This window comes from Gouania willdenowi, chromosome 6 (assembly GCF_900634775.1).
Source record: "Gouania willdenowi chromosome 6, fGouWil2.1, whole genome shotgun sequence".
NCBI lineage: Eukaryota > Metazoa > Chordata > Actinopteri > Blenniiformes > Gobiesocidae > Gouania > Gouania willdenowi.
In genome coordinates, this window is record NC_041049.1 from 66,003,052 (window position 1) to 66,029,339 (window position 26,288).

General features: G+C 34.5%; 1 protein-coding gene across 4 annotated transcripts in view; it reads right to left on the minus strand.

The window, feature by feature from the left end:
• ano1b (anoctamin 1, calcium activated chloride channel b) overlaps positions 1-26,288 on the minus strand; it is a 48,381-nt gene that overhangs the window by 12,375 nt on the left and 9,718 nt on the right. For 2 of the 4 annotated variants that reach the window (XR_003674313.1, XM_028450587.1), the window contains exons 3-13: positions 19,061-19,159; positions 17,611-17,762; positions 14,611-14,665; positions 13,650-13,698; positions 13,146-13,201; positions 11,966-12,004; positions 8,541-8,605; positions 7,410-7,544; positions 5,538-5,698; positions 3,130-3,212; positions 1,572-1,583 (exon numbers count right to left, since the gene is read on the minus strand). Coding sequence is in view for 3 of the 4 variants with exons in the window: in XM_028450587.1 (XP_028306388.1) it covers positions 1,572-1,583; positions 3,130-3,212; positions 5,538-5,698; positions 7,410-7,544; positions 8,541-8,605; positions 11,966-12,004; positions 13,146-13,201; positions 13,650-13,698; positions 14,611-14,665; positions 17,611-17,762; positions 19,061-19,159 (906 nt within the window). In the remaining variant the exon portion in view is untranslated. The remainder of the gene's footprint in view (positions 1-1,571; positions 1,584-3,129; positions 3,213-5,537; positions 5,699-7,409; positions 7,545-8,540; positions 8,606-11,965; positions 12,005-13,145; positions 13,202-13,649; positions 13,699-14,610; positions 14,666-17,610; positions 17,763-19,060; positions 19,160-26,288) is intronic. The other 2 variants (XM_028450589.1, XM_028450588.1) reach the window with 2 other exon arrangements.

Sequence of the window (26,288 nt, forward strand, 5' to 3'; positions counted from 1 at the left end):
TGAAAGAGTGATGTTAGTGATTCAATATCACAGCAAAATTACCACCTTTGTTTGAAGTCTGAGGCACAGGCCACTCAATTCAACACTTAGTGTGTTTATGACACTTTTTGATGTCAAATCAACAAATTTGAAAGAGTCAAATCAACCTTAACAGACAGTATGACTTATCTACCATTGTAGGAGTTATGAAAGTAACACACACTTAATTAACACGAGTGTTAGTGTTAATAAAATGAAGTGTAACATGGCGAGTGTAGCAGTATTTCAGCTCAACCTCCATAATTCACATCAACACTGTTGTAATTTACCCCTTAAAGTGTCGCTTTAAATCAGACATAGGCAACTGGCGGCCCGGGGGCCACATGTGGTCTAATTTTGTGAGGACCCCAAAACACACAAATTGACAAAAAATGCAAAAAGTACACACAAACTTCCAAAAATACAGAAAACGACAACAAAGACAGAAACAACAACCACATAAACAAACAAAATGACTACAAAAACACAAAAAACAACAACAAATTACAGAATATCTCCAAAGACAAGACAAACTGTGAACAAAATTACACAAAATGACAGGAAAATACAGAAGTCAACAACAAAAATGCGGAAAAATGACATATTTAAAACAAGAACACAAAAAACAACAAAAACACACAAAATCCTGCTTTAAATACATACTGTACAGTATGTTGTTGACATGACACTGCGCTCTGTTTTTTTAACACTGGAATATGAACAATGGTGATTTTGTGATGTGATGAAAAATAAAAAAAATCAAAGCTTTACAATAAAACAATAAAAGTGTAATGAGAGATGAAATATAGGGGACATCGTGCAAGTGTTTATGAACCAGAAAGAGGCATTTTAAGTGAATGGAGAGCCACAATCCAGCTCTTAAGATACATGCATGCACAAATTACTGTAATAAGGGATATTTAAAGAATTACCTGAAGAATATCTCAAAATTTGATACAATAAGGGTTGTAAGGAAGGTGCTTGTAATTTAGACCATTAAGAACTAAAGGTACTGGCGCCCTGTCCAGGGTGTACCCCCGCCCAGCGCCCTATGAGAGCCGGAGATTGGCACCGGCAGACCCCCGCGACCCTGTTAAACAGGAATAAGTGGGTATGAAAATGGATGGATGGGATGGAAGAACTAAAGGTATTTGCATTTAATTATACTTTTTCTCACACATACACGCTTTGTATGTACATATTTGGATGTATTTGCATGTATTTTGTGTTTGTATATCTCACCTGATAGAGCCTTTGAACACCTCTAATCTAAACTTTCACACACGTATTAGTCATTTACTGCTCGATAAATAGATTATTGGTTCATATTTGTCACTTTTTTTAGAAAATGCTCATCTATTTGATGCTGATCTATAAGATCTATCTATAAGATGCTCTGAAAACGTTAGTGATAGAGGAAGCAGACACAGGAAGAGAATGACTGCCAGTAAGAATCGTGGAGTGTGGTTTGCTGTGATTGAAGGTTTGCAGCAGCAGTGAAAAGGCTCGGAAGAGTGAATAAAGTAGATTATCATTTATTAATGTATCCAAACCTTGAGCGCCTCCTGTGGAAAACAAACCAAGAGAATGATAAATTAAAGGAACAAGGGAAAACTGTCAAATATTGAAAGGTTAGACCCTTTTAATGTGTAAAAAAATATGCATTTTGATGAATTTTGTGATGGAACTTTGTTTAATATCATTATATATTAAATCAATGATTCTCAACTGGTGGGTCGGGACCCAAAAGTGGGTCGCGGATCTGTACTGGGTGGGTCGGAAACAGCTGGTCAAAAATAAATGAATACTTAATGTCTCTCATAATGGACTTGTCTTTTATTTTGAAAGACACTTTTCTTTTGACAGGCACATGTTGCACAGAAAAATATATGGATTTATGTTTAAAAAAAACTTTATATATAATACTAACTTTGGTTGGTCGAATTAAAAAAAAAAAAAAAAAGTGGGTCACGATTTAATGGCCGTGGCAAAATGTGGGTCCCAGGGTGAGACCAGTTGAGAACCCCTTTATTAAATAAATGATAAAAAAAAACAAAACAAAAATGTGCTATTTCATTTTCTTTCAAAAGTATATATAAAAATATATATAAAACACAAATATAGGTATAGGTGTAAATATACTTGTGTATATATATTAATGAGATATAACCTACACATGTACATGCACTACTCAGCATTGCTGGGTGCTGTTTAGAAGCTCATCATATACAGTATCACTAAAGCCTCAGTTTTGAAATCACGACAAAAAAAAAAAAAACATGAAATCAAGATATCAAATAAAGCTACAACTTTGTTGCACGTGTCACCATTTAACTAATACTAGTTAGTTAAGTTAGGTTAAGGGACAACATCCCACAGTGATGACCCAAGTGAGATTTGAACCGGTGACCCTCCGATTACAAGCCTGCTTCCATAACCACTGGACCCGTGTTTCTCAAATGGGGGTACGTGTACCCCTAGGGGTACGTGATGGCACTACAGGAGGTACTTGAGTGAGAGGGAGTGGAAAATGTACAAGTAAAGTGTCAGTCTTGGTCTCATCCCAGGTGTGAGATGACCAGAAATGATGTGGTCATGTGTGGTCGCCTGAAATTTGAGATTTTTTTATTTTTATAAATTATTAGTCTTTTTTTTAATTAAAACAACACATAATCTTAATCAACTGTATGTCTATACTTTAATTTTGTGAAAAATAAATCTAGTTCAACTAAAATGCATTAAAAAAATAAAATCTGAGCTAAAAAAATATCTTTGGGGTCGTCGGAAATTCTTGATATCAAAATAATCCAAAAAAGGTTGGAAACCACAGAACTAAATAATGTTTCTTTCCACTTATGTTTAGAAAATGAGATTAGCATGTGTGTTATCACTTGTTCATGACATCATTATGCTCTATAGTTGTTTTTAAATAGTTTTCTAAGCTAAATGTTGTAGCCGGACAAAAGGGGGGACTTGGGTTTAGAAATAAGATAAAGGAGGTACTTAAACCAAAAAAGTTTGAGAACCACCCACATAGAAAGTGGTGGCCTTTTTAATGAGTAACAGAATTCTTCTTTTGAGTTGTTACCTGTTAACTTTGGGTTCACTCACCTCCTCGTCTTCAAAGCCAGTGAGATCCCACTCGTAGTTGAGTCTCATCTGCCTCCTTTTCCAGTGCTCCATAAACATGGCAGCTTTGAACCACACAAAGAAGAAGATAGCACACATCACCAATCAGTGAAAGTGATATCAGTCGAAATTTTAATTAATCAACCTGATAACGAAGCCCCACCCTTACATCCTTCGACTACATAGCCAGCACCGCTACGTGCTAAGCTAACCACAACATGTGGGGTTGGTTCCCTTAAAGCAGGGGTCTGCAACCTGCGGTTCTGGAGCCTCATGTGGCTCTTTGACTCTTTTGCAATGGATCCTTATAGTTTTTTAAAAATATATTGAAATAAAGAGTTTAATTACAGAGGCTATTAATGACAAATAAAATCATGATATAACAATTTCTTAACCTAAAAATAAATCACGTTGTGCAATGACTCAGCACCTTCCTCCTTCACCTCCTGCAACATCTACAGACCATCAACTTTCCTGCACCTGTGGCTAACCTTAAGTTTTAATTTTTTTTTTTTTTCTTTCTTTATTTGACCATCACCAGCCCTCCCTAAGGAAGGGTGAGAAATATTTTATTAGAGGGAGGATATAAAAAGGGAGAGCAGTGTTACACCTAAGTGGAGAGGGAGGGGGAGGGGAATGGGAGCAGGGAGCAGGGAGGGGAGACTCAAGGTAGGAAATAGAAAGGGTGGGGAGAATAGATTGTTTTACAGTGAGGGTGAGATGTGAAGTTGTAGAATATATTTTGCTTATTATGTTGTGTAATCAAGCCAGTATAGTGACAAGTGTGAAGCTTAGCTATAATGGTGGTGGCTGTGGACAGGGGGAATGAGTGAGTGGTAGTACCTAAAGCAGGTATTTGGGATAACCTTAAGTTTTAAAATAACTAAACCAACAAAAACACTATTTTGGAAGAAAATAGAGATTTTAATTGTGTGGGAAAAGATTCATTTTACCACCAATGTGCAGGTTTAATATGCATGTTTTATGTGTGGCAAGAAATGAGGAATTAGCATGTGTTGACCACATGATCATGTGTTATCAAACTTGAAGTTACTTTTTGTGGCCCTTTCAATACATTAACTAAAAAAATATTCTTTATATAACATTGTGTTCATGTAAACTGAGATGCGTAAGAATTTGAAGATGCAAGATGCTGTTTTATTGTTATTTTTTTTTAATGTTACTTTATTTTATTTTATTTTAAACTGTTTTTAAGTTGCCATTTATATGGTCAATAAAAATAAAATCAAACATTATTCTATATAATTTGAACAGAATTTAACACACTGTATTGTCTTCATTGAGAAGGTATTTTTTTCGGCTCCAGGAGAACTTTAATCAAAACGAGATGATTCCTTTGAGAGTAAATGTTGCAGACCCCTGACTTAAAGTCTCAGAGGAAGACAACGCATTTACCATCTGCAATATGCAGAACATAAAGAAATTCCCAGAGGAGAGAAAACATGGTCAACTCTATCTGACGCCTGAAAAGATGCCATGTAAAAATTAGTTACAATTGTTACAATACAAATACAATAAAACAGCTGCACGTCAATATGTCTTAATGACAGATATATTTTGTTTATAAAGTTATTTTTTGTTATTGGAATAGATTACTATTGGGTTGGGGTCAATTACAATTGTAATTGTGTAATTGATAATTCAATATAATTATGTCAAAATTATAATTGTAACTGTAATTGAAAACATCTGTTGCCTTAGCAATCATACTTGAATTGTAATTGAGTTCAGATCATTGACTTTCTAATTGTAATTGGCATGTAAATTCTATGAAAACTACAATATAATTAAACAATTATTAAATATGTTTCATATCAAGTTTTCCCACTACATTTCAGTTCTCTTGAGTTTCATTTTATCTTTTTTAAATACATTTTTTTAAATCTAGGGGTATATTGACAGAAAAAAGGCTCAAGCGCCCACACCAAAGACATTAATACCAATATTTTTATGGATAAGGAAACCTAACAAAGCAACCAAGAACTGAAAAACAAATTGGGTGAAAGATAATATTTTATATTATTATTATTATTATTGTTTATTATCTTATTATGTATTTTACAGCTGATTTAAAACATGGGTCAAAACTGGAGCCGTTTTCATAAAAGATGCTAACAGAAAGCTAACACAAGAAGAAGGTTACGTTTTATGAACTTATATATTTAGTAAAGGCTCAGTAATTGGGATTACTTGAATTTGAACTTTAGTGATTTAGAACGTAGTGGTAATTGACTTTCAGTGGAATCAATTGTAATTTTAATTGTAATTGGTAAAAATGCTGGTGATCGTAATCATAATTTAGTTGTAATTCAACAAGGGTAATTAAAGATGCAATTGTAATTGAAAAATGTATTTGACCCGCTACTCACCCCACAGAGCCATGAAGATGGAGAAGAAAACTGTGGCTGGGTTGTCAAACAGATGGCTGGCCCGGGCCGTCCCACACGCTGTGCTGAGCTTCCAGTAGCTACACACTTGGTCACACTGAGGACACATGGTGATGTTGGTCTTTGGGTGGCAGATCTCCATGCTGGAAATAACACACACACACACACACTGACAGATAGAAACACACTATCCAAGCAGTTCAAATACAATGGATATTTTACATTATTTTGTGTAACCATCCCAGGAAACAGGAAATAAAGTAGAGCTTTGATAAATGAGTTAAGAAGTGTAAGTCCTCTTGCTCTTCCTCCACCTGCTTCTCATCATCAGCAGGATATTATGACATGTTGCCGGTACACGTCTTCACCTTGAGAGGACACAACCAGCACAAGTGCAATTGTTTCTGGAACAAAAGCCGTACAGTGACACACAGCAGATCTCCTGTCTGTATCGGAAGGTTCTCTTCACTTTGTGCTGGTAAGCTGTCAGGAAGTGTGTAGCTTTAGTTTGTCAAACACTCTAAAATAAGGAATAGTCATTTTATAAACTTTATTTATACAAGTCGTTCCATTGAGCCAACAAGGTCTCATTTTCAAGTGAATTTTTTTATTTTTTTTTCTCCACAGAGGAAATGTCTCCATTTTATTCACTCTGAGAACCTCATCATCTTCAGCGCTGAACCTCCCATTCATCATCCACTGACTCTAAACCCTACAGCTGTTCCCACTGCTATTCTGAAGACCTTCACTTCAACCTAGCTGAACTCCTGACCTCACATGCTTCTGCTTTTCAGGTTTGACTTAAAGGTGCAGTATGATGAAAAAAATCACTTTATTATGGTTTTGCTACAGTGATATGTGTTCCTTTAGCGTCATTCAGAGGGCTAAAGTTGAAAAAGTTCTGTTTCATCCCTCCCTTGCTATTCCACATTTTGTAAAAAGTCAGCTCCAAACGGGTGAGTTGGATTTTTCTCTCCTCATGACTCATAAGGCGGAAACTCCTCCCCCGAGTCCTCGCTCCTCCTACCCTATAATTCTGCGTTCACACCGAATGTGTCTTCTGCTGCACAAAACGTTCCGCAGGTTTCACAGGATCAAAAAATGTCCCGATTCGCTTCATATGCACGTTTGAAGCGAAGCACCAACTCGGTGAGCCGATGTGATTAGTGGCTAATGCTATCCTAGCTCAGTGCCGACTTTCAAAAATGAAAACTACAGAGAAAACTTTTACTTGCTACTACCACCTCCTCGCTGATTCTCCTCCACGCCAAATCCTTCCTAGTCCGGTTGCAATCAGTTTCAATTTTAGTAGTCGTTACTCCGCCTTGTATCGCTTGAAGGATGATCTGACGTGTTAGTGACCCAATGCGAGGCAGCAATCGGACAAAACAATGAACTATCATCTTAAATTGATTAGTTCTGTGGTCAGAAGAGGTGAAGGGGAGAAGGAAGACTGTTAATGATTTACTCTGCTGCTGCTGCTGCTGTGATAAACACACACTGAAGCAGCACTGAAGTAGAATGTGTGTTTACACCTACTCATGCATCAAGGCCCAAAAAAATGGCCTGTTTTTTGGAGCGCTCTGAAAGTGACTTTTCAGAGGGCTAAAACTCCAGAAAAAGGGCGAGTTGGGGGAAATAAAGCTCAAATACTATGTTGTTGGGGTTCTTTGAACAATTGCAGATGGGTGAAAAATAGCATAATACTGGACCTTTAAACAGTCTATAGTCACAAACTCTACTGTCATCTTACCTAAACCTTTCCACACTTCCACTGAAACGTCTGAGGCATTGACCACTGACCGTTTCCCAGTTTTACAATAAAGACCGTGGGGAAACATGTAGTTTCTTTACCTTGGTATATCGTCATTGACTGTGGCGCATCCATACAGAAACACGATGATACCAACGAGTGAGGCAGGAATCAGCATCTGAGTGTAGAGACCCAACCAGGCAAAGTAAAGACCAATCTTCTCTCCAAAATACTTCCTAAAGGGCAGAAGAAAGGTATACATGTGTTTCTAAACATTATGCATCTATGTCAGTTTGTCAATAGAAAATTGATATCAAACAATCAGAAGTGACCCTGGCTAAAAGTAAGGGCATCCTTTGTTGAGTCAGTGCATTTGTTTAGATGTTTAACAATGAAGAACAGTATGGGGCGGCCATTGAAAAGTTGCGTATGCTAAAAAAAACAGCCACTTTTTGCAACAGTTAGCAACAAACCACGTTTGAAAACCATACTTTTGACCAGATTTACAGTAATACTCTCGTAAAATGTAAATGTCAAATGTCAAATGTCAAATGTCAAATGTAAACGCTAAATCTAAATCTAAATGTCGCAGTGAAACTAAATATTTAGCTAATATGCAAATTCACTGGAATGATCTTTTATATTAGTACTTCCGGTGAATTACCATATTAGCTAAATATTTAGTTTCACCAGTGACATTTAAATTTAGATTTAACATTTAACATTTAGATTCAACATTTAGATTTAGCATTTGACATTTAGATTTACACTTAGATTTAGATTTAATATTTAACATTTAACATTTAACATTTAACATTTAACATTTAGATTTAGATTTAATATTTAACATTAAGATTTAACATTGACATTATAGTTTTACGAGAAAAGAAATATCACGTTATATCACATATCAAGTTTCACAAATATTGCTGTAAATCTGGTCAAAAGTAACATTTAAAAAATTGCCACAACGTGGTTTGTTGCTAAATATTGCAAAAAGTTGTTGTTCGTTTTAACAACTTTACAATCGGCGCCTCGAGAACAGCTCTGCAGCAGCGTGTTTCTCAGCTTTTTGTTAGATTATCACTTTCATATAATGTGACTTTCTCAACATTTCCAAACATAAAATACATTATGTTATTTTTTAGGTTTAATTCGACTTTAATGGTATTCCAGCTGTTTAGAGTACAGTGAACACCTTTTACTTTAACTGGTTCAAAAAGAGTCCTTACCGCACTAGTCCAATGGGCTGGTACTTGTAGAAGACGCTGTAATTTGCCCACTCCTCATAGAGAAGCTGAGAAAGACACACAAGTTTCCATGTCACTTTAACCCATTACACAAACTTCAGAGGTAAAGTAAGAGTGAAACAACAAGAACAAGCTTTTACCTTCAACTCTAAAGATGGCAACATTTGTATCAGTGAAGGCAATGTTGCCAAACAAACTTTATCTTGATTTAAAATGTTAACAGTCGAGTATATTTTACACAACATGCACAACTGAAACATCACATTGCACTTTCAACTTCCATTGTCCTACCCTGACTCCCTCTTCCCTGTTACTTTACCCCTCACTAAGGTGTAACACCGCCCTCTCTTTTTATCTCCCTTTAATAAAGTTTTTCTTACCCTTCCCTGGGGATGGCTGGTGACGATCACAATAATGCAACAAAATACATGTATTTATTTAATTGCAATGATAAAACATGCGTAGCTGTCACCAAAACATTGCACAACAAATATAGTGTTGACCTTCACAAAATGCATTCTTCTTGACATACACATGTAGAGTTGATGCGATTTAGCTGGATTAGGATGTGACTGGGTTTACGTAAATATTATGCAGTCCCTGTAAATCAGTGCTCACAAATTTTGATATAGATTAAGTTGTTACATTTAAATATAGAGAATATTTAGATATAGACATAACATTATGGTATAACATTTCACTTTTTTTACATTTAAACATCATGTTGACAATTACATATAGCAGTGTTTCTCAAATGGGGGAACACAATGGCACTACAGGGGGTACTTGAGAGAGAGAAGAAAAGTAACAAAAGCATTAAAAACATACGGTTTTATAATGTTTATTTTTAGTTAAAAATGATAAACATACTTAATATTACCAGCAACTCACAAAACGACAACAAAAACACACAAAATAAGAGAAAGATATACTGAATCGTAAAAAGAACACCAAAATACACAAAATGACACCAAAAACACACGCACTAAGAAAAAAAAAATACTTACTATTACCAGCAACACACAAAACGAGAACAAAGACACACTAAATGAGATTAAAAAAAATGCACAAGATGACTAAAAAAACATAACAGAGAAACAACATAACAAACAACCAAACAATACCAAAAACACACACACTAAGAGAAAATAATTTAAATAATACCAACAAAATACAGAAAATGACACAAAAAACACACACACTAAGAGAAAATAATTTAAATAATACCAACAAAATACAGAAAATGACACAAAAAACACACAAAATGATGATAGAAATGATTTTGATTAGAACATAAACTGAAAATACAAAGGTCAGCTTTGGTCCCACACCAGGTGGGAGATGACCGGAAATAATAAAAACTATAGAAATAAATCTATTCAGGAGGCACTAAATACTGTTTCATTCCATTTACAAAATGAGATTCTTGAGTATGTGTGTTGTCACTCATTCTCTAATTTTGCTCTATAGTTGTTTTTTCACAGCATTCTGAGCAAAATGTTGTGTGTAGTTGGACTAAGGTGGGACTGGATTCAAGCGTAAGAGAAAGGGGTACTGGAGCCAAAATAGCTTGAGAACCACTGACATACGTATATCATGTTGTCCATCCGTACATTTTCTAACCGTCTTGCTTCTTTTCAAGGTTGCAGGTTATAGCATGTTGTTTTACATCGTAAATGTGAAGAAAGTGAGCTGAATATCAAAAATATATCAGCTAGAATATCATCATCGAATTTTCACATCAGGCATATTTTAGGCTGAAGTTATACTTGAGCCTCCCGTCGTCATATTCTGTAAACCCGCTGTGTCCTCTAGGCTAAAGTAACCCACCCTTAGAATGAAAAAGGTCATCATACGAGTCATCATCCAGAAAAAAAAGTGTTAATAGCCGCGTTTGTCTCTCTTTACATGACAGAAAGACACAGACATGTAATTAATGTGATGACTGCATGTGAAGACTCCCCTGCCCTCCCCTGTCTGCTCATCACTACAGAGTATTTGACAAATGCTTTTCAGTTGGGAAAACACACCAAAAAATGTAAGAGCAGCCAAGTGGATTAAATGGTAGCTGGCGCCAGACAGAGAATGACTTGGTATCATTTTCCTCACGACAGAATCGTCATCATAGTATATTCTAAAATTAGACAGAGCAACCCCAGGAGTCTAGGCTTTTGTAAATACAGTTTTTACATCCTACATGAAGTCCAAAAGTCTGACAATGTGGTAAACACAACAATTTAGTGGCTCAAAAAAATAAAAAAAATAAACAAACAGGAAGTAGGAATTACTATTTGGAGTCTCTTCAGAAATACAATGTAAACTACAAGTTCAGCAAAGGCAAAAACCAACATGTTTGTCATTCCCTAAAGTCATAGCCATTGCCATCCATGGACTAAATAAATAATAAAAAGCTTCTAAGCCCATGTTTTTATTGACCCTGCAATCTCCATCACATGTTTCATTGATTCTCAACTTGTGGGTCAGAACCTAAAAGTGGGTCACAGACATGTTTTTAGTCCATTATCTCACCTGATCAATTTATTTATGGAAAACCCTTTGAGAGGCAACATCCACAATCTCCTACCACCCCACATCTCAGGGTAAATATATACATACTGTATAGGTATACATGTAAGTGTTTACAGTATATAGATCCACATACATTATACAACCAAATACAGCAGCCATACAGTATACAGTACATACACTGCAATACTCATACATAAGCTTAGCTTTACACACATACAGTAGGGTTAGGGTTAACACACATCTATAGTTTTTTTTTTCCATTAAAAACAGATTTTTGTTTTCTCATCTTTGTAGATTATGAACATCTAAAAGTTCTGTGCTTGCTTGATGCTGACAAAGCATTTTTCTCCTCTGTGTTCTTGTGTGATTTTGGTTTGATGGTAAATTCATTTATTGGTTTATAACAAGTTATATTGATATGATTTCCCCTCTTTCCTTCTTACAAACAGCTCTTTTCAAGAAATATACTTCCCGTTATAATATGGAAGACGACAGGGCTGTCCTCATTCTGAGACACACATGATGGGTAGCTTTAATTGTAATTAAACAACATTTTTCACTCATTTAATCTGGACTGACCCGAGTGTAAAAGTTAGTCATGTGCTAAAATGTTCACCACATTGACCAAAACACCTTATTGGGTTTTACTGCAAACTTACCAACGGTTAGCCATATTTTATGTAAATTAGCATGTACTATTTGTACCAGTAATATTCCATAGTAAATGTGACATCAAGGTAGTAAGTTTTATAAAGTATATGATGACAACAGCGTAAAAAGTTGGGGCTGTATATGTTTGTAGGTATAGATTGGTGTGCATGTGAAAATACACTAATTATCTTCTCATCTACAACTTAAAATAAAGTTGTTGTTTTTACCTTTCTGTCATTTGGCTCTGCACTCTCATTGATGTCGCCCTAAAGGGAAGAAAACAACATGCATTACACACTGCACAATGGGCAGCCCTATCCACAGATAATCTTAAAATAGAAAATTCTTATGCATTTATGTATGGGTTACATTTAAAACAAATTCTGATGAACTACGGCCGGGCCCGCGGAACGTCTCCACGCCAAATAGCACGTACCGCGTTCCGGAGATTTCAGTCACAGGACTCGGTTCCATTGAGTAAAACAAATTGAATTGTGCGACGTAAAATCTTAATCTACATTGAATTGAATATGTTCGGATAAATTTAGAAATGACCGGAAAAGGGGGTGGGCTCCCGTCCCCCCCTCCCTTTCAAAAAGGTCTCAGAAAGGCTCTTGACATCCGCTCATAGAATATCCATGTAAAATCACAGCCCGATTCAACAGGCATTAACGGAGGAGTGGTCATTTGAAATTGGGGCCCCCGGAGTATATTGGTATGTGTCAATGATTTGGTACCGCCAACTCTCGCAATATTTGACTAACAAATAATTGAGAGAACAACTTTCCAGGAAATTGCAGAAAAAAGGGGGGTGGGCCTCCCATCAAATTGTGAGCGGCATAATCATATTCTACATTAAATTACCTTTGAAACAATATATCACACAACTATGTTCCTGTATATTTGGAAATGACCGGAAATGGGGGTGGGTATTGATACCAAACTATATTACAATCTAACGAGAACTAACGGAGGAGTAGTCATTTGAAAAATGGGGCCTTTGGGGTCCCCCCTGGCGCCCCCGTGACACGTACGGGGTAATGGGCCCCATTTATATATTGGTATGTGCCAATGATTTGGTACCACCAACTGTCGCAAATTAGAAATGGACTTTCTGGGTTTTTTTTAGGGGGGGGGGGGCCCTTGAGTCCGGTAGCCGGGCCTAGAAAGTCTCATAAGTGGCGGGTGATTTGGAGTCGTTCAGTGTTTTTGATCCTAAGGATCAGAAACATCACAGAAGATATGATCTGACAGGGACTTCAAATCAATATATACAGGTATATGTTTTTATTCTTAACCAGTTCAAAAATGACACAGGTTAATAATACTTTTACACTCTGTTAATTCACTCTATACTTCATCCAGGCAGATGTTGTAATATGTGTGAGGTTGTATCTTGTCACTCACATCATGGAGAGGATAAGCTGCTGTGTACACACCACTACCAAGAAGACTGGTGATACCTGCACAGAAAAAAAATACATTTACTGAGAGGAAAGAGATTTTAAAAAATGTTCTCCTTTCTTGACTTTAGATTTGTTGACTGTGCCAAAAGTAATTGATCAGTACATGAACTTCACAGTTTGCAGATTGAGAGAGAATCTGATGCAGCAATAACTCTCCTGCTGGTGCCTATCTCCAGCTCTCAAAGGGGGCTAGGCGGGGGTAGACCCTCAGAGTGGCAGAATATACCATACTATTCAAAAAGAAGATAAAATTAATCTGGCTGGAACTATTACATGGAAGTCAAGTGAAACTTCAAAGGAACCATCAAAGGCGATCAGCAGAACTCCTCTGAGGAAGGCTGGCAGTTGACAGTCGAAACATGTCAGGAGATTTAAAATAAAATCCAGAAAAACCTGGTACTGAAACAATAAAAAAGTAGAACAGTCTCGTTGATTCCAGACTTACCCATGCTATACTTGGCCTTGCATTTGGTTCTCTTCAGAATCTCATAAACCTGAAAGAATAAAAGAACTGATGAAAACATTCCTCAAAAAGGTTTAAACAGTAAATGCTAATTATTTAGCATAAATTTGTCTCTTGGTTAAGTTTATTTATGATTAATTAAAATATCACAGAATTTCATTGCATGGATTTTTTGGATCAGTTAATATCTATTTTTGGCTCCAAAGTAAAACCATCTTTTAGAACCATTTTCCTAACATGTCCTAATTGTCATTAACCATAAACTCATAGTTTCATTTTTTTTTTCTCATATTTTTTGCAGTAATTTTTAAGAAACGTTGCCTTTTTCTTTGCTATGTTTTCAAATAATAATAATAAAAAAAATCAATATATTCATCCATCCATTTTCCCACTTGCTCCTTCTTTCAGGGTCGTGGGGGTCTGCTGTTGCCAGGGCCGGCCTTCCCGCCAGGCAACCCAGGCGGCCGCTTAAATTGCACCCCTCCCCCATATTTTTTTTTTTTAAACAATAATTTAAAAAAGTATAATACACGTGAAACACATCCTTTACAATCACTGTACATGTTTTCTCTTAATTGAATATTAACAGTAAAAGTATGTAACTATACTTGCTAACCTTGTGCCCATTTTGATATATATTTTATTTTACTCTTGCCTAGGGCACTGAGTGGCCTAAAGTTGGCCCTGGCTGGTGCGTATCTGTGGCTCTCATTGGGAGCTGTGTGGGGGTACACCCTGGACAGGTCGGCAGTCTATTTTGGACCCTTTTCTAGTTGGCAATGTATACGCATATGTGGATGTGCATTCGTATTTTAATTTGATTTCTCTTTTGTCTTTGTTTTTGTATGACGTGTCTGAAGAGTTTCTGATCAGAATCTGCATGATAGTGTAATTAACATTATTTGACACACACACACGCACACACACACACACTTGGACTTACTATTGAACTCCTGGTTTTGCTGTCAAAGAAGCAGTCCTTGTCTGAAAGATCAAACCTATGAAACACATCAAACACAAAAAGAGACTGTTCTTAGCTTGTGTCAGTTTTTTTTTTTAAACTTCAACCTTTGTGTTGTTAATTTCAACTTTATTAACTCATGTAAATACACAGCTGAGAAAAGCCTAAAGGAAGTGACATTATAATGTGCTAAATATTGGTAGGAGGAGGAGAAAATACATGTATTTAGCACGCACAAATTAACTGAAAATGTAACTGAATAGCTTAGAATCTTTAACTGTTAGCTTGTTGCACAAACCTTGCAGACATGTTTGAGAAGAGACAAAAACAAAAAGGCGACGTAGAGAACAAATCTTTCCTGGTCGAATACAGGAGTGGACACAAAATTTAGCCCTGCCATTTTCTGTGCAGACCAGTCCACTACATTATCAGTGACACCATATAGAAGCCATTATTAAATCAGTAATGTGGCTTTTTATGTCTTAATTTTATTCATTATTCCCCCAGAAAACCTTAAAAGGTGAAACTTTTTAACCCCTTTTTATCTATTTCCTTTGTCCCACTTTCCAAAAAGTTTTAACACTTTTTTTTAGACCTTAGCGAGCTTTTGCCAATAAATATCCCTTTTCTCCCATTTATTTGTCAATTTTTGCAAGTTCTTTTTGACACTTTTATCCAATTTTTGTCATTTATTTTAATTTTTTGGCCACTTTTCATTCAAATAAGCTAACTTTTGCCACATAAATACCACTTTTTCCCTACATTTTTGCCCTTTTTCACTATTGTTTGCCACATTTAAGCCACGTCTGCTCATTATAGCTACCCTTTACCATCACATACCACCTGGTTCCTCTTTATTGGCCCATTTTTTTGTCTACTACTTTTGGCCCATTTTAGCCACTTTTCACCTGTTAAAGTGTCTATCTCCATTCGTTCATCAAAAAACAAAACAGAACAGGTCGTGAACGGACTGTCCCACTTCGGGTGGATGGCCAGTCAACCCCTGGTCGAATGAATAAAAAATAATGGTAATGTTTTTTATGAGCTGTTTTCTCTTTTGTTCCTCTCTCTAACTTCATCTGCTGTTCTTCTTGTTTTCCCTACAGCATTGACTTTCTCACCAACAGCCTCCAATACTTTCTTTCTCCTGCTTAAATTCACATTGGTTTGCTGTGATTCAAGAACATATCTATGTGCCTCTTCTACCAATACCTCCAAAATGTCACATTGTCATCCTCCTCGGCCAGTCTGGGTTCCCACACTAGAGACTGGGAGTGAAAACTCTCATTCAAACTTGGCGACTTTTGTCACTTTTACACCTTTTTTTAGCTGATTATGCTAATAAACACACCCCCACACACACCAACATCTAAACATCTCTGATAATTCAACTATCATGGAGATCGCCAGGGGCCTCAGCCTCTGTTTATATTATCTGTTCAGTATTTATTTATCCCGACCAAAAGATGAGCTTCTGCAGTACGAAACCTAAGGGCTGTTTGGAAAACCGTTGTTTACTCAGTGAGAGCTGGAAGCGCTGCAGAGTCAATAACCAGCTGCCAAGACGTTGTGAACGGATGTAGGATACTACACTCCCATCTGTGCAGCACATGGAGGAAATCACACACACAAACACAATCACGCACACACAGCTTGATGTCTGTGACATGGGAAAAAAAGATGTGAAAGATGAATTCTTGCAGGCCTGGGAATGTGTATCATGACAGATGCAGCATTAACTCCTTTAAACATAAAAAAAATTACAGTAAATCTGTTTCTTAGAGCTTTTCTAATCAGGGTTTTGCTTTGGCTGATCACAGATTATTGATCACCTTGTGCAGTGGTTCCCAACCTTTTTTGGGTCGTGACCACATTTTGATATCATACATTTCTGGCGACCCCAGGGACTTTTTTTCCCTCCTAGAAATCATTTTTGATCATGTTTATTAAAGTGTGATACAAATACAGAGTCGCTAGGATTAGTGCACAAAGTGACAAGATATTTTTTTACTACACTTTATTTGAACTAGATTCATATTTGAGAAAGTTTAAGTATAGAATACAGTTGTTTGATATTTATTTATGTCTGATGTAATTGTGAGACATTTCTGGTGACCTCATTTTAAATCCAGGTGACCCCACATAGGGTCACAACCCCAAGGTTGAAAAACACTGACCTAGTGCATTAATAATGTGGCTTTTTAATTATTAAGTATAAAAAATAGGCTTCTTAAGCATTATTTCTCATTTCTCTTTTTGTAGACCAAATGTTAATATAAAATGTGAGAAAGTAAATATCGTAAATTGATAACTTTTTTTTGTTGCACACAGCATTACATCTACTCAAACTATACTTGAGATTACACATACTGTAACTAGAATACTGTTTAAAGATGGGCAGCCGTTACTTTTCACAGCATTTAGCCAAAACCACACGCTATAAAGTAAAAGTCATACCTCGCTCTGTATATCACTGACTTTAGACAAAGCTAACATTATTTTATTTTTGCTATTTTTAAAATGTATTTATTTATTTAATTTATGTATTTATTCATTTAAAGTTAAAAAGAAAAAGTCCCAGGGGCCAAATCCAGACCTGTAGAGCAGGGGTTCTCAACCTTGGGGTCTCGAGACACTGGGAAGGAAGTCGCCAGATGCCTATAAGAAACTAATAATATTTTTTTCAGCAATTTTAGCCCATTTTTGCTAATTTTTACCCTTAAAAAAATAAAAATAAATAGCATTTATACGTCTGAAAGTTTTTCCAGCCGCTTTAACGTCAGTAATTGTTGAGTTGAGTCCCTAATGTTTACAGATACATTGATTTTAAGTTTATCTCTAAAAAACAACATTTTACCTTCTAATTAAAGGAAAATAATTGACATAGTTTTTGCCTTGATGGGTTTTTGTTTCTTTCGCAAAGAAGCAACTTTAATAAAGCCTTAAAAACCATCATCAGCTATTGATCCATGATTGACTCACAGATGTTGTTTTTCCCTGGAGAACGTGTGGGAGAGATGTTTGATGTTCTTGGGTTGACGTTCCTCAAACTGCGGGTGGAGCGGCTCCAGGATCTTACTGATCAGAGTGCTGATCTTCTCCACCACACCTCTGGACTTCTTAACTTCATACACCTACAAGAAAAAAGTGTTAATAAGCAACAAGGGAGCAGGTCTAATGTTATCCTGACAGACCAGGACCTGTTTGTTATCATTGATGGGAGAAGGAATCACTCCCTCTCTTTGCACATCTTTGGACAATATTGGCAATTTTCCATCACTTTTGACCAATCAATGTGTCCATCTCACCATCAAGTATATCATCAAGCACAACTGATGGATAATTACTGAACTCTCCCTCTCTTAAACAGTATTATTTTGCAGTAAACTTTCAACAAAGCAGGTTTTATGATATACATCATTGTTTCTCAAATGGGGGTACGCCATGGCACTACGAGGGGTACCTGTCAAACAACAACAAAAACAAGCAAAATAACAGAAAGATATAGTGAATAATAAAATGAACAGACAAACAACAACAAAATACACAAAATAACACCAAAAACACACATGCCAAGAGAGAAAAATACTCACCATTACCAGCAACACAAAAAAACAACAACAAAGTGAGAGAAAAATAGACAAGATCACTTGAAAATACACAAAATAACAGAAATACATACAAAATGACATAAGAAACAACCAAACGACACCAAAAACACACACACTGAGATAGAATCATTTAAATAATACCAACAACGCACAAACACAACGACAAAAACACACAAAATAAGAGAAAAACATGATGAATAATAAAAAGAAAAGACAAACAACAGCAAAAACACACAAAATAAGAGAAAAACATGATGAATAATAAAAAGAAAAGACAAACAACAGCAAAAACACACAAAATAAGAGAAAAACATGATGAATAATAAAAAGAAAAGACAAACAACAGCAAAAACACACAAAATAAGAGAAAAACATGATGAATAATAAAAAGAAAAGACAAACAACAGCAAAAACACACAAAATAAGAGAAAAATACAAAAAAATTATGATAGAAATGATCTTGATGAGAACATGAACTGAAAATACAAAGTCAGGCTTGGTCCCACATCAGGAGGGATTTGACCATAAATGATAAAAACTATATAAATAAATCCATTCAGGAGGCACTAAATACTGTTTCTTTCCACTTAAAATGTGTTATCGCTCATTAATTCCATTATTTTGCTCTATAGTTGTTTTTTTCATAGAATTCTGAGCAAAATGTTGTTGTCGGACAAAAGTAAGAGAAAGGGGGTACGTTAGTCAAAAAAGTTTGATATACATGATGACAAGTGTAAACTTTAGTGATCTGTTTACGCCACTGCTAATTGTTTACCATGAAATAAATCGTCATGACATTTGAATATTATTAAATGACTTACTTTCTTTGTGGGTAATTTCAGCTTCATGAATTCCGCCTCTCGACAAAGAACATTCCAGGGAGCGTGAATCTTCAGGAAGCCCACTCCTGAAACATTAGCCTGACGATGAGCAACATAAAGGAATCCCAGTCATTATTAACAAAAAACAAAAAAAAAACAAGAATGACATTTGTGCTATCATCCACCCATTTTCTGACTCATTTAAAGTCATTAGCTTTTTTTTTTACTTTTTATTTCCATGTGGGGAGAAAATTGACTTTTTGGAAAATGGTAAAATCTACCAGACAGAACATTTTTATCCGCCAATTTAATATTGAAGCATTGATGTGTACAGATGTGTAGAGTTACAGTACAATGCATTAGAAACATATTTTTCATGCATATGACATTAGAAACATATTTTTCATGCATATGACATTAGAAACATATTTTTCATGCATATGACATTAGAAACATATTTTTCATGCATATGACATGCACATTTCCCAATTAGTATTGGTCAGCAGAGCTGATTATTCAGTAATGATGTGATACCAATAAATGATTGCAGTATAAAACTATCCAAGGATTATCTTCTAAGTCACAGCAGGGGCCACAAAGAGGGGATTATATCTGATCCTAGGGCCATATTATCAACATTTAGAATAATGACCAATCTGAGCAGTAATACGGGGGGTTTGTCTTTTTTTTTTTTTTTTGTCTTTTTTGTGGATTTGTTTTAGTTTGTCGTTGATTTTTGTGTTTTACCAGTCATTAAGTGTGTTTTGTTGTAATTTTGTGTGTTTTACTGTCATTTTATGCATTTAAGTTGTAGATTTTGGGGTCATTTTCTGTACTTTTGTTGTTGTTTTCTGTATTTTCCTGTCATTTTGTGAACATTTGTTGACAGTTTGTGTGTCTTTGGAGCTATTATGTAATGTGTTGTTGTTGTTTTTTGTGTTTTCGTAGTCACTTTGTTTGTTTAAGCGGTCATTGTGTCTGTCTTCGCTGTCTTTTTGTGTATTTGTTTATGTGTTTTTGTGTTCAGTAGCATTTTGCCTTTGATTTGTCGGAGTTATTCTGTGCATTATTTTAGACTTTATGTTCCTTCCAACTTCTTGAAATACGATTTTTGGGGGTCGTTTTGGGGGCCGCAGAAAATTAGACCGAGGGCCACATATGGCCCCCGGGCCGCAAGTTGCCTATGTCTGTTCTTAATTGTGAAATAACAGGAAATGAAGCCTGAATTGACAAAGTGGTTCAAACTGAAGGACAGAAATCTCTAGGATTATCTCTGCAACAACACAGGAAATTATATTAAGACCCTTCAACTCATTTCATATGTTCTACAGGAGCCACACAAAGGAAGAGAACATTTGTAACAGAAAAAAAAACTGCCAAAAGAAAGGAGAGAAGTAAAGTTACCAGCATACAGAACAATTACCTCAATGCCCCAATTACACATGTTGCAGTATACGACATATGGAAAAACAATAAAGCATCTACCTTGAGTTAAATCAGCTTTATTTAATAATGAATTTATTTTCATTAAATGTATATATTTGGAATCCAGTGAAGACTTTCTGAAGTTAAACTGACTCTTTAATCCAATCAGAAACATCTATGGTTAAAGCTCACTGTTATGCCTTAAAGCAGGGGTCACCAACATGGTGCCCGCGGCCCCCAGGTAGCCTGCATGAACCATGTGAGGGGCCCTCAGGAGCTCTAGTCACCAATCAGCTCCATCTTAAATCTCCAGGAATCAAACTCACAAATATAAATACATGTGACAGATGAAGTTAGTACTTAATAAAGTTAAATACTGCTACATATTATAAAGTTTTAGTATTAAATGAACCGTCTTTATATGTTTATTTTCACTGAAACATTGTTACAGTGTTAAAGATTTGGTGTATGTGTTGTGGCATATTATATATAATATAACATACCACTTTACATTTTCTTTTTTTTTTTTATGTAAAGTGGATTTTCATTTTATTTAATTTGTTGGTTAATCTAACAAGGGTAGTGAACATTAATATTAATATAAAAAATATGCCAGAATTAGCCCAAAATGACATTTTTCATCTGCAGTTCCTGAACAGAATAATTTTAATAAAATATGACAAAATTTTGACATTTTTTTTACAAATGTTTTATGCTTAGTTAAAAGTTGGTTGTTAGTAGCTGGTAAAATATGTAGATGATTCTCTCTGAAAATGAAACAATTGCATAAATTAAGAGAAATAAAGTGTTTCATGTTGAAACTTTAACATTTCTTACATTTTCAAGTTACTGTTAGCCTTCCTTGTTATCTTAGCCTCTAATTACAGTGAAACTGTGAACATTTAGTATTTAACCCTTCAGACTATGCAGCACCTATGAAGTAACTCACAGTTTCAGAAAGGTTGGTGACCCCTGCCTTAAATAAATCCATCTCAGTTCACCAGTTTCTAAGTATTTGTCTCGTTTTGGTTTCTCCGTTTGTATTTTATTGATTTAGTTGTTTTTGAGTTTTTGTATTTTGTAATTTGACTCCTGTTTCTTCTCCTTCTGCTTGTGGGTGTTCCTCAGGACCTCCTCACACCCCTGACATTTATCTAGGGTCACTTATAAGCACAGGGGTGTGTGTGTGTGTATTTATGATACAGGAACTCTTATCTGAGGACAAATCCAGAGGTGAGAGTAATGGATTACTTGTACTCACGTTACTGTAATTGAGTTGCTTTTTAGGGTACTTTTACTTTTTGGAGTATATTTCTAAATCAATCAGTTATTCTTGTACTTAACTACGTTTTAAACGAAGTAAAGTCATTTGTTACATTTCTACACCAAAACGTTACTGAGGACATTATTAATTTTTGGGGATTTTTTTTTTTTATTATTTATTTCCGTTTCGACTCATTAATCATAATCGATATGTTGTTCGTCATGCCATTTCTGATCAACGTCACTTTCTATGGTTCAGGTTGTGGTTTTTATCTATTATGTTGTTGCACACACGGCACATTTTTAGAGTTCATAAATGTATCTATACAAAATAAATAAATAAATAAATAATTAATTAAATGAATGAATGAATGAATGAATGAATAAATAAATAAATAAATAAATAAATAAATAAATAAATAAATAAAATAAAATAAATGTATCTATACTTAGAGCCAGACAATCTTTTATTTTGAATTGAATTTATTAGTGTTATTTTATTTTAAAAATAATTGTGCATTTTGACAAACCAGATGCCTTTGTGGAAAATAAATTAAGTTCAAATTGTGCAAGATTTGGTTTCTTTCTTTTAAAGTTTATATATGAGATGTTTATTGTATGTAAGGGAACCGTGGCAAGATTTATTACCAAAAATAAATGTTGGGGGTGAAATGAACTAGAAACTTTTATTTTGAGTACTATTTAATTGAGCTACTTTTTACTTGTACTTGAGTATTTTATGTATGAATTACTTGTACTTGTACTTGAGTACAATTTTAATCAAGAAACAGTACTTCTACTTGAGTAAGAAATGAGTAACATAAGTGCATTACTATGTTGTTAACAGGCACGTCTGAGGCCTAGACGTAGCCTAGACAGCTTCTCTCATCAGACTTTATTGCTACCCAAATATATATATATATTTAATGAGGCTCAGAAAATTGACTTGTTATAGTCAGTTCTGAAGTCCAGTTCAACATAAGTGCATCTCATGTGCAACATGATTTAGTAATCATTCTTATGAACAAATGTTTATGTAATATATTCACTGATCTGGCTTTGGGCTGCGCACAATTCATTACTATTTCAAAACACCACCTAACGTTTACATTTTGCTTTAGGCTCAACATAAATGATATGCAGCAAGAAAATTAATTCCTCCTGTTGTCTGCGGTTGAAAGAGGTTTTTACTATTTATACGCTGCCATATCGGGACATTTCACACATAGACGGTCGGTTTACACCTCACCATGACTGATACTCAGTTATGTCTAAAGTGCAACTCTGCAAATACTTTACCAACCAGCTGCCACATGCACTATTGAAGATATCAAATATAGACTTCCTGTAGTTAAATTTCAACATTTCTCAGGCAACGTCCATGTCGTAGCAGAACAGTCAGTATAAGGGTAGATTTATACTTTTTTTATTCAATAATACAAATGCCTCAACTGATAGAAATTGCAATAAAAAAACCGAACTTCAATCAAAAAACTATTTAAATCAAAGAAAACAGTATTTGAATGCACATGTTTGAACATGTTTTATTATTTGATTGAAAAGTTTTTTTTTTTTTTTTTTGTCATTAGCAGTAATAGTAAAGTGATTTAATTTCTATTTCTTTAATTATTGAAATACCTTCTTTTGTATTTGGACCACATTGTATGGAAGCCCAAAAGAGTCATAATTAAATAAATAAAAACAACATTTGGAAATAAATATCATTTTGATAAATAACAGAGAAATATATAATATGACCTTTAAATTGTTAAATAAGGTAATATTAGTATGAAATATGTTTTTTTATTCTTAAATATCCAATCATTATTATTCTATTATAATTATATATTTCATAATAATTATTTTAACAATGTCATGCTTTTTAAAAATAATGACTTTTTTTTTTTTTTTTTCCCAAGATTTTAGAAAATAAAAAACATTTTTTTAACAAAGTCAATTTTTGATTTCATAATGTTGTTTTTCAGCAGAATTGTGGAAAAGGACATTATGAAATTAAAAAATGACTTTGTAAAAAAAGTTTTTTATTCTATAAAATAATGGTATTTATTTCAAATTTTATATTATTTAATTATGACTCTTTTGGGCTTCCATAATAATGTGGGTAGGACATTTGTTTCTTTATAAGTCAATCACCAAAAATATTGCTTCAATAAAAAAAAAAATAAAAAAAAAAAGATTTCTAATTGAAACCAATAACCTTTAGACCAGTGTTTCTCAAATGGGGGTACGTGTACCTATGGATGGGTACTACAGGGGATACTTAGCAAATAAAGTATGAAATGATCAAAACTATAGAAATAAATCTATTCAGGATCCACTAAATCAGGATTTTTCAACCTCGGGGTCGGGACCCCATGTGTGGTCACCTGAAGTTTCTGAAAAACTAAAATAGATTTTTGATTTTTGATTCTTTAAAATTATTATTATTATTTAATTAAAACAATGCACAATCTTAAACAACTGGAATTCTATAATTTCTGTAATTTCACTTTGAGAAATATAAATGGAGTTTAACTAAAATGCAGTAAAAAAAAAAAAAAAAAGAAAGAAAAAACTGAGCGCAAACATGATAAAAATCAAATTTTAGAAAAAAAAACGTCTTTGGCGTCATGAAATTCGTAATATCAAAATGGGGTCATGATCCAAAAAAAAGTTGGAAACCACTGCATTAAATACTGTTTCTTTCCACTTATTTACAAAATTAGATTCTTTAAAAAGTGTTATTTCACTCATTAATTTCATCATTATGTCGTAAATTGTTTTTAATTTAATTTAATTTAATTTAATTTAATTTAATTTAATTTGTGGGAACAGTTTGAGTACAGTTAAAATAAAGTTTAAAGGTCAGTGAATTTTATTTTGACCTTTTTGTAATTGACTAACTGCTGCTATAAGAAATATTGTCATAAATAATATAACATCAGGATGTTAGTCATTGTAAAAAGTAATAAACTACCCAGATAAGTCTTTAACACAGGCGAGGAAACATTGAAGTAATTAAATAGTGTCTCCCTCGTGGTTAGAAACTCTAAATACATGTATGTAAAAATGTGAGCCACTCCTTTTACAAACGTTCACTCCTGTTTTAACAGCGTCTCATGCAGCAAAGATCACATCTCACAGCTATTTTCTCAATGCTTATGATCGACATGGCTTTCCCGCTGGTTTCACGTTTCCACACCTATCAAAAATATCAGCAACAAGCACTTAGTAGGAATTTAGGGCTTCTTAACAGCTATTAAACAGGTACAAATTATACCCTGCTGAGGTGTTACTTTGTTTAGTGTTCAAACATGATCAGCGTACATTAAATCTACTTTTAGAAAAGCATTATATAAACTTTTTTTTGGCACTTTTTGGATTGATGTTTAGAAATGTTTAATAATATTGTCATTTGTTTTCATTATGGTTTTAATTACAGAATGTACATTATTATTTATGCATAGATTTTCTCTACTTACTGCTCATTTTAATGTTCTTATAGATTTTTAAGCTGTTTTCTGTTAATATGTAAAGCTCGTTGAATTGCCTTGTGTAAAAAATGAGCTATACAAATAAATGAGCCTTGTCTTGCCATACGTTATTATGGCATGTTGTTACTGGTTTGGCTCATTTTAGATCAAATTGAGATGTTTGGAGGTATGACCAAAAACAGGGGTCAAACTGTGAGCTATTTCATAGGTAGTGTATAGTCTGAAGGGCTACCGTGTTTAATAATACTTCCTAAATACCAAATGTTCACGGTTTCACTTTAATTGGAGGCAAAGATAATAAAGAACCCGAACATAACTTAAAAAGGTAGGAAATGTCTAAGTCAGTGATTCTCAACTGGTGGGCCGGGACCCAAAAGTGGGTTGTGGACCTGTACTGGGTGGGTCGCGGACAGCTGGTAAAAAATAAATAAATTCTTAATATCCCTCATGTTGGACTTGTCTTCTACTTTGAAAGAACATGTTCTTTTGACAGACATGCTGTGAAATGCATGTTGCACAGGAAAATATATAGATTTATGTTTAAAAAAGATTATATATGTGTGTTTACAACAGCTATTTTTGAAAAACTAAATATGGTTGATTGAATTCTAAAAAGAAAGTTGGTCGTGATTGAATGACTTTTGCAAAATGTGGGTCCCAGGGTGAGAGCAGTTGAGAACCCCTGGTCTGTGTTTCAACATGCAACACTTTATTACTCTTAATTTATTCAATTCTTTTGTTTTCATTACATTTCATAGAAAATGATCATCTTCCTATTTTCCTAGCTATTAAAAAACAACGTTTAACTAACTTTATTTGACTTTGAATCCTGGAAAGTAAATCAGATTTTAGATGGAGCTCATTGGTAGGGATGGGAATTGATAAGAATTTAGCGATTCCAATTCCATTATCGATACTGCTTATTGATTCAATTCCTCTTGATGAATTATTATTATTATTATTATTATTATTACAACATATGACACAAACATTTGAGAATATTTACAGTGCTCCTTTTGACCTTGAACAACTTGATTTAAAACTAA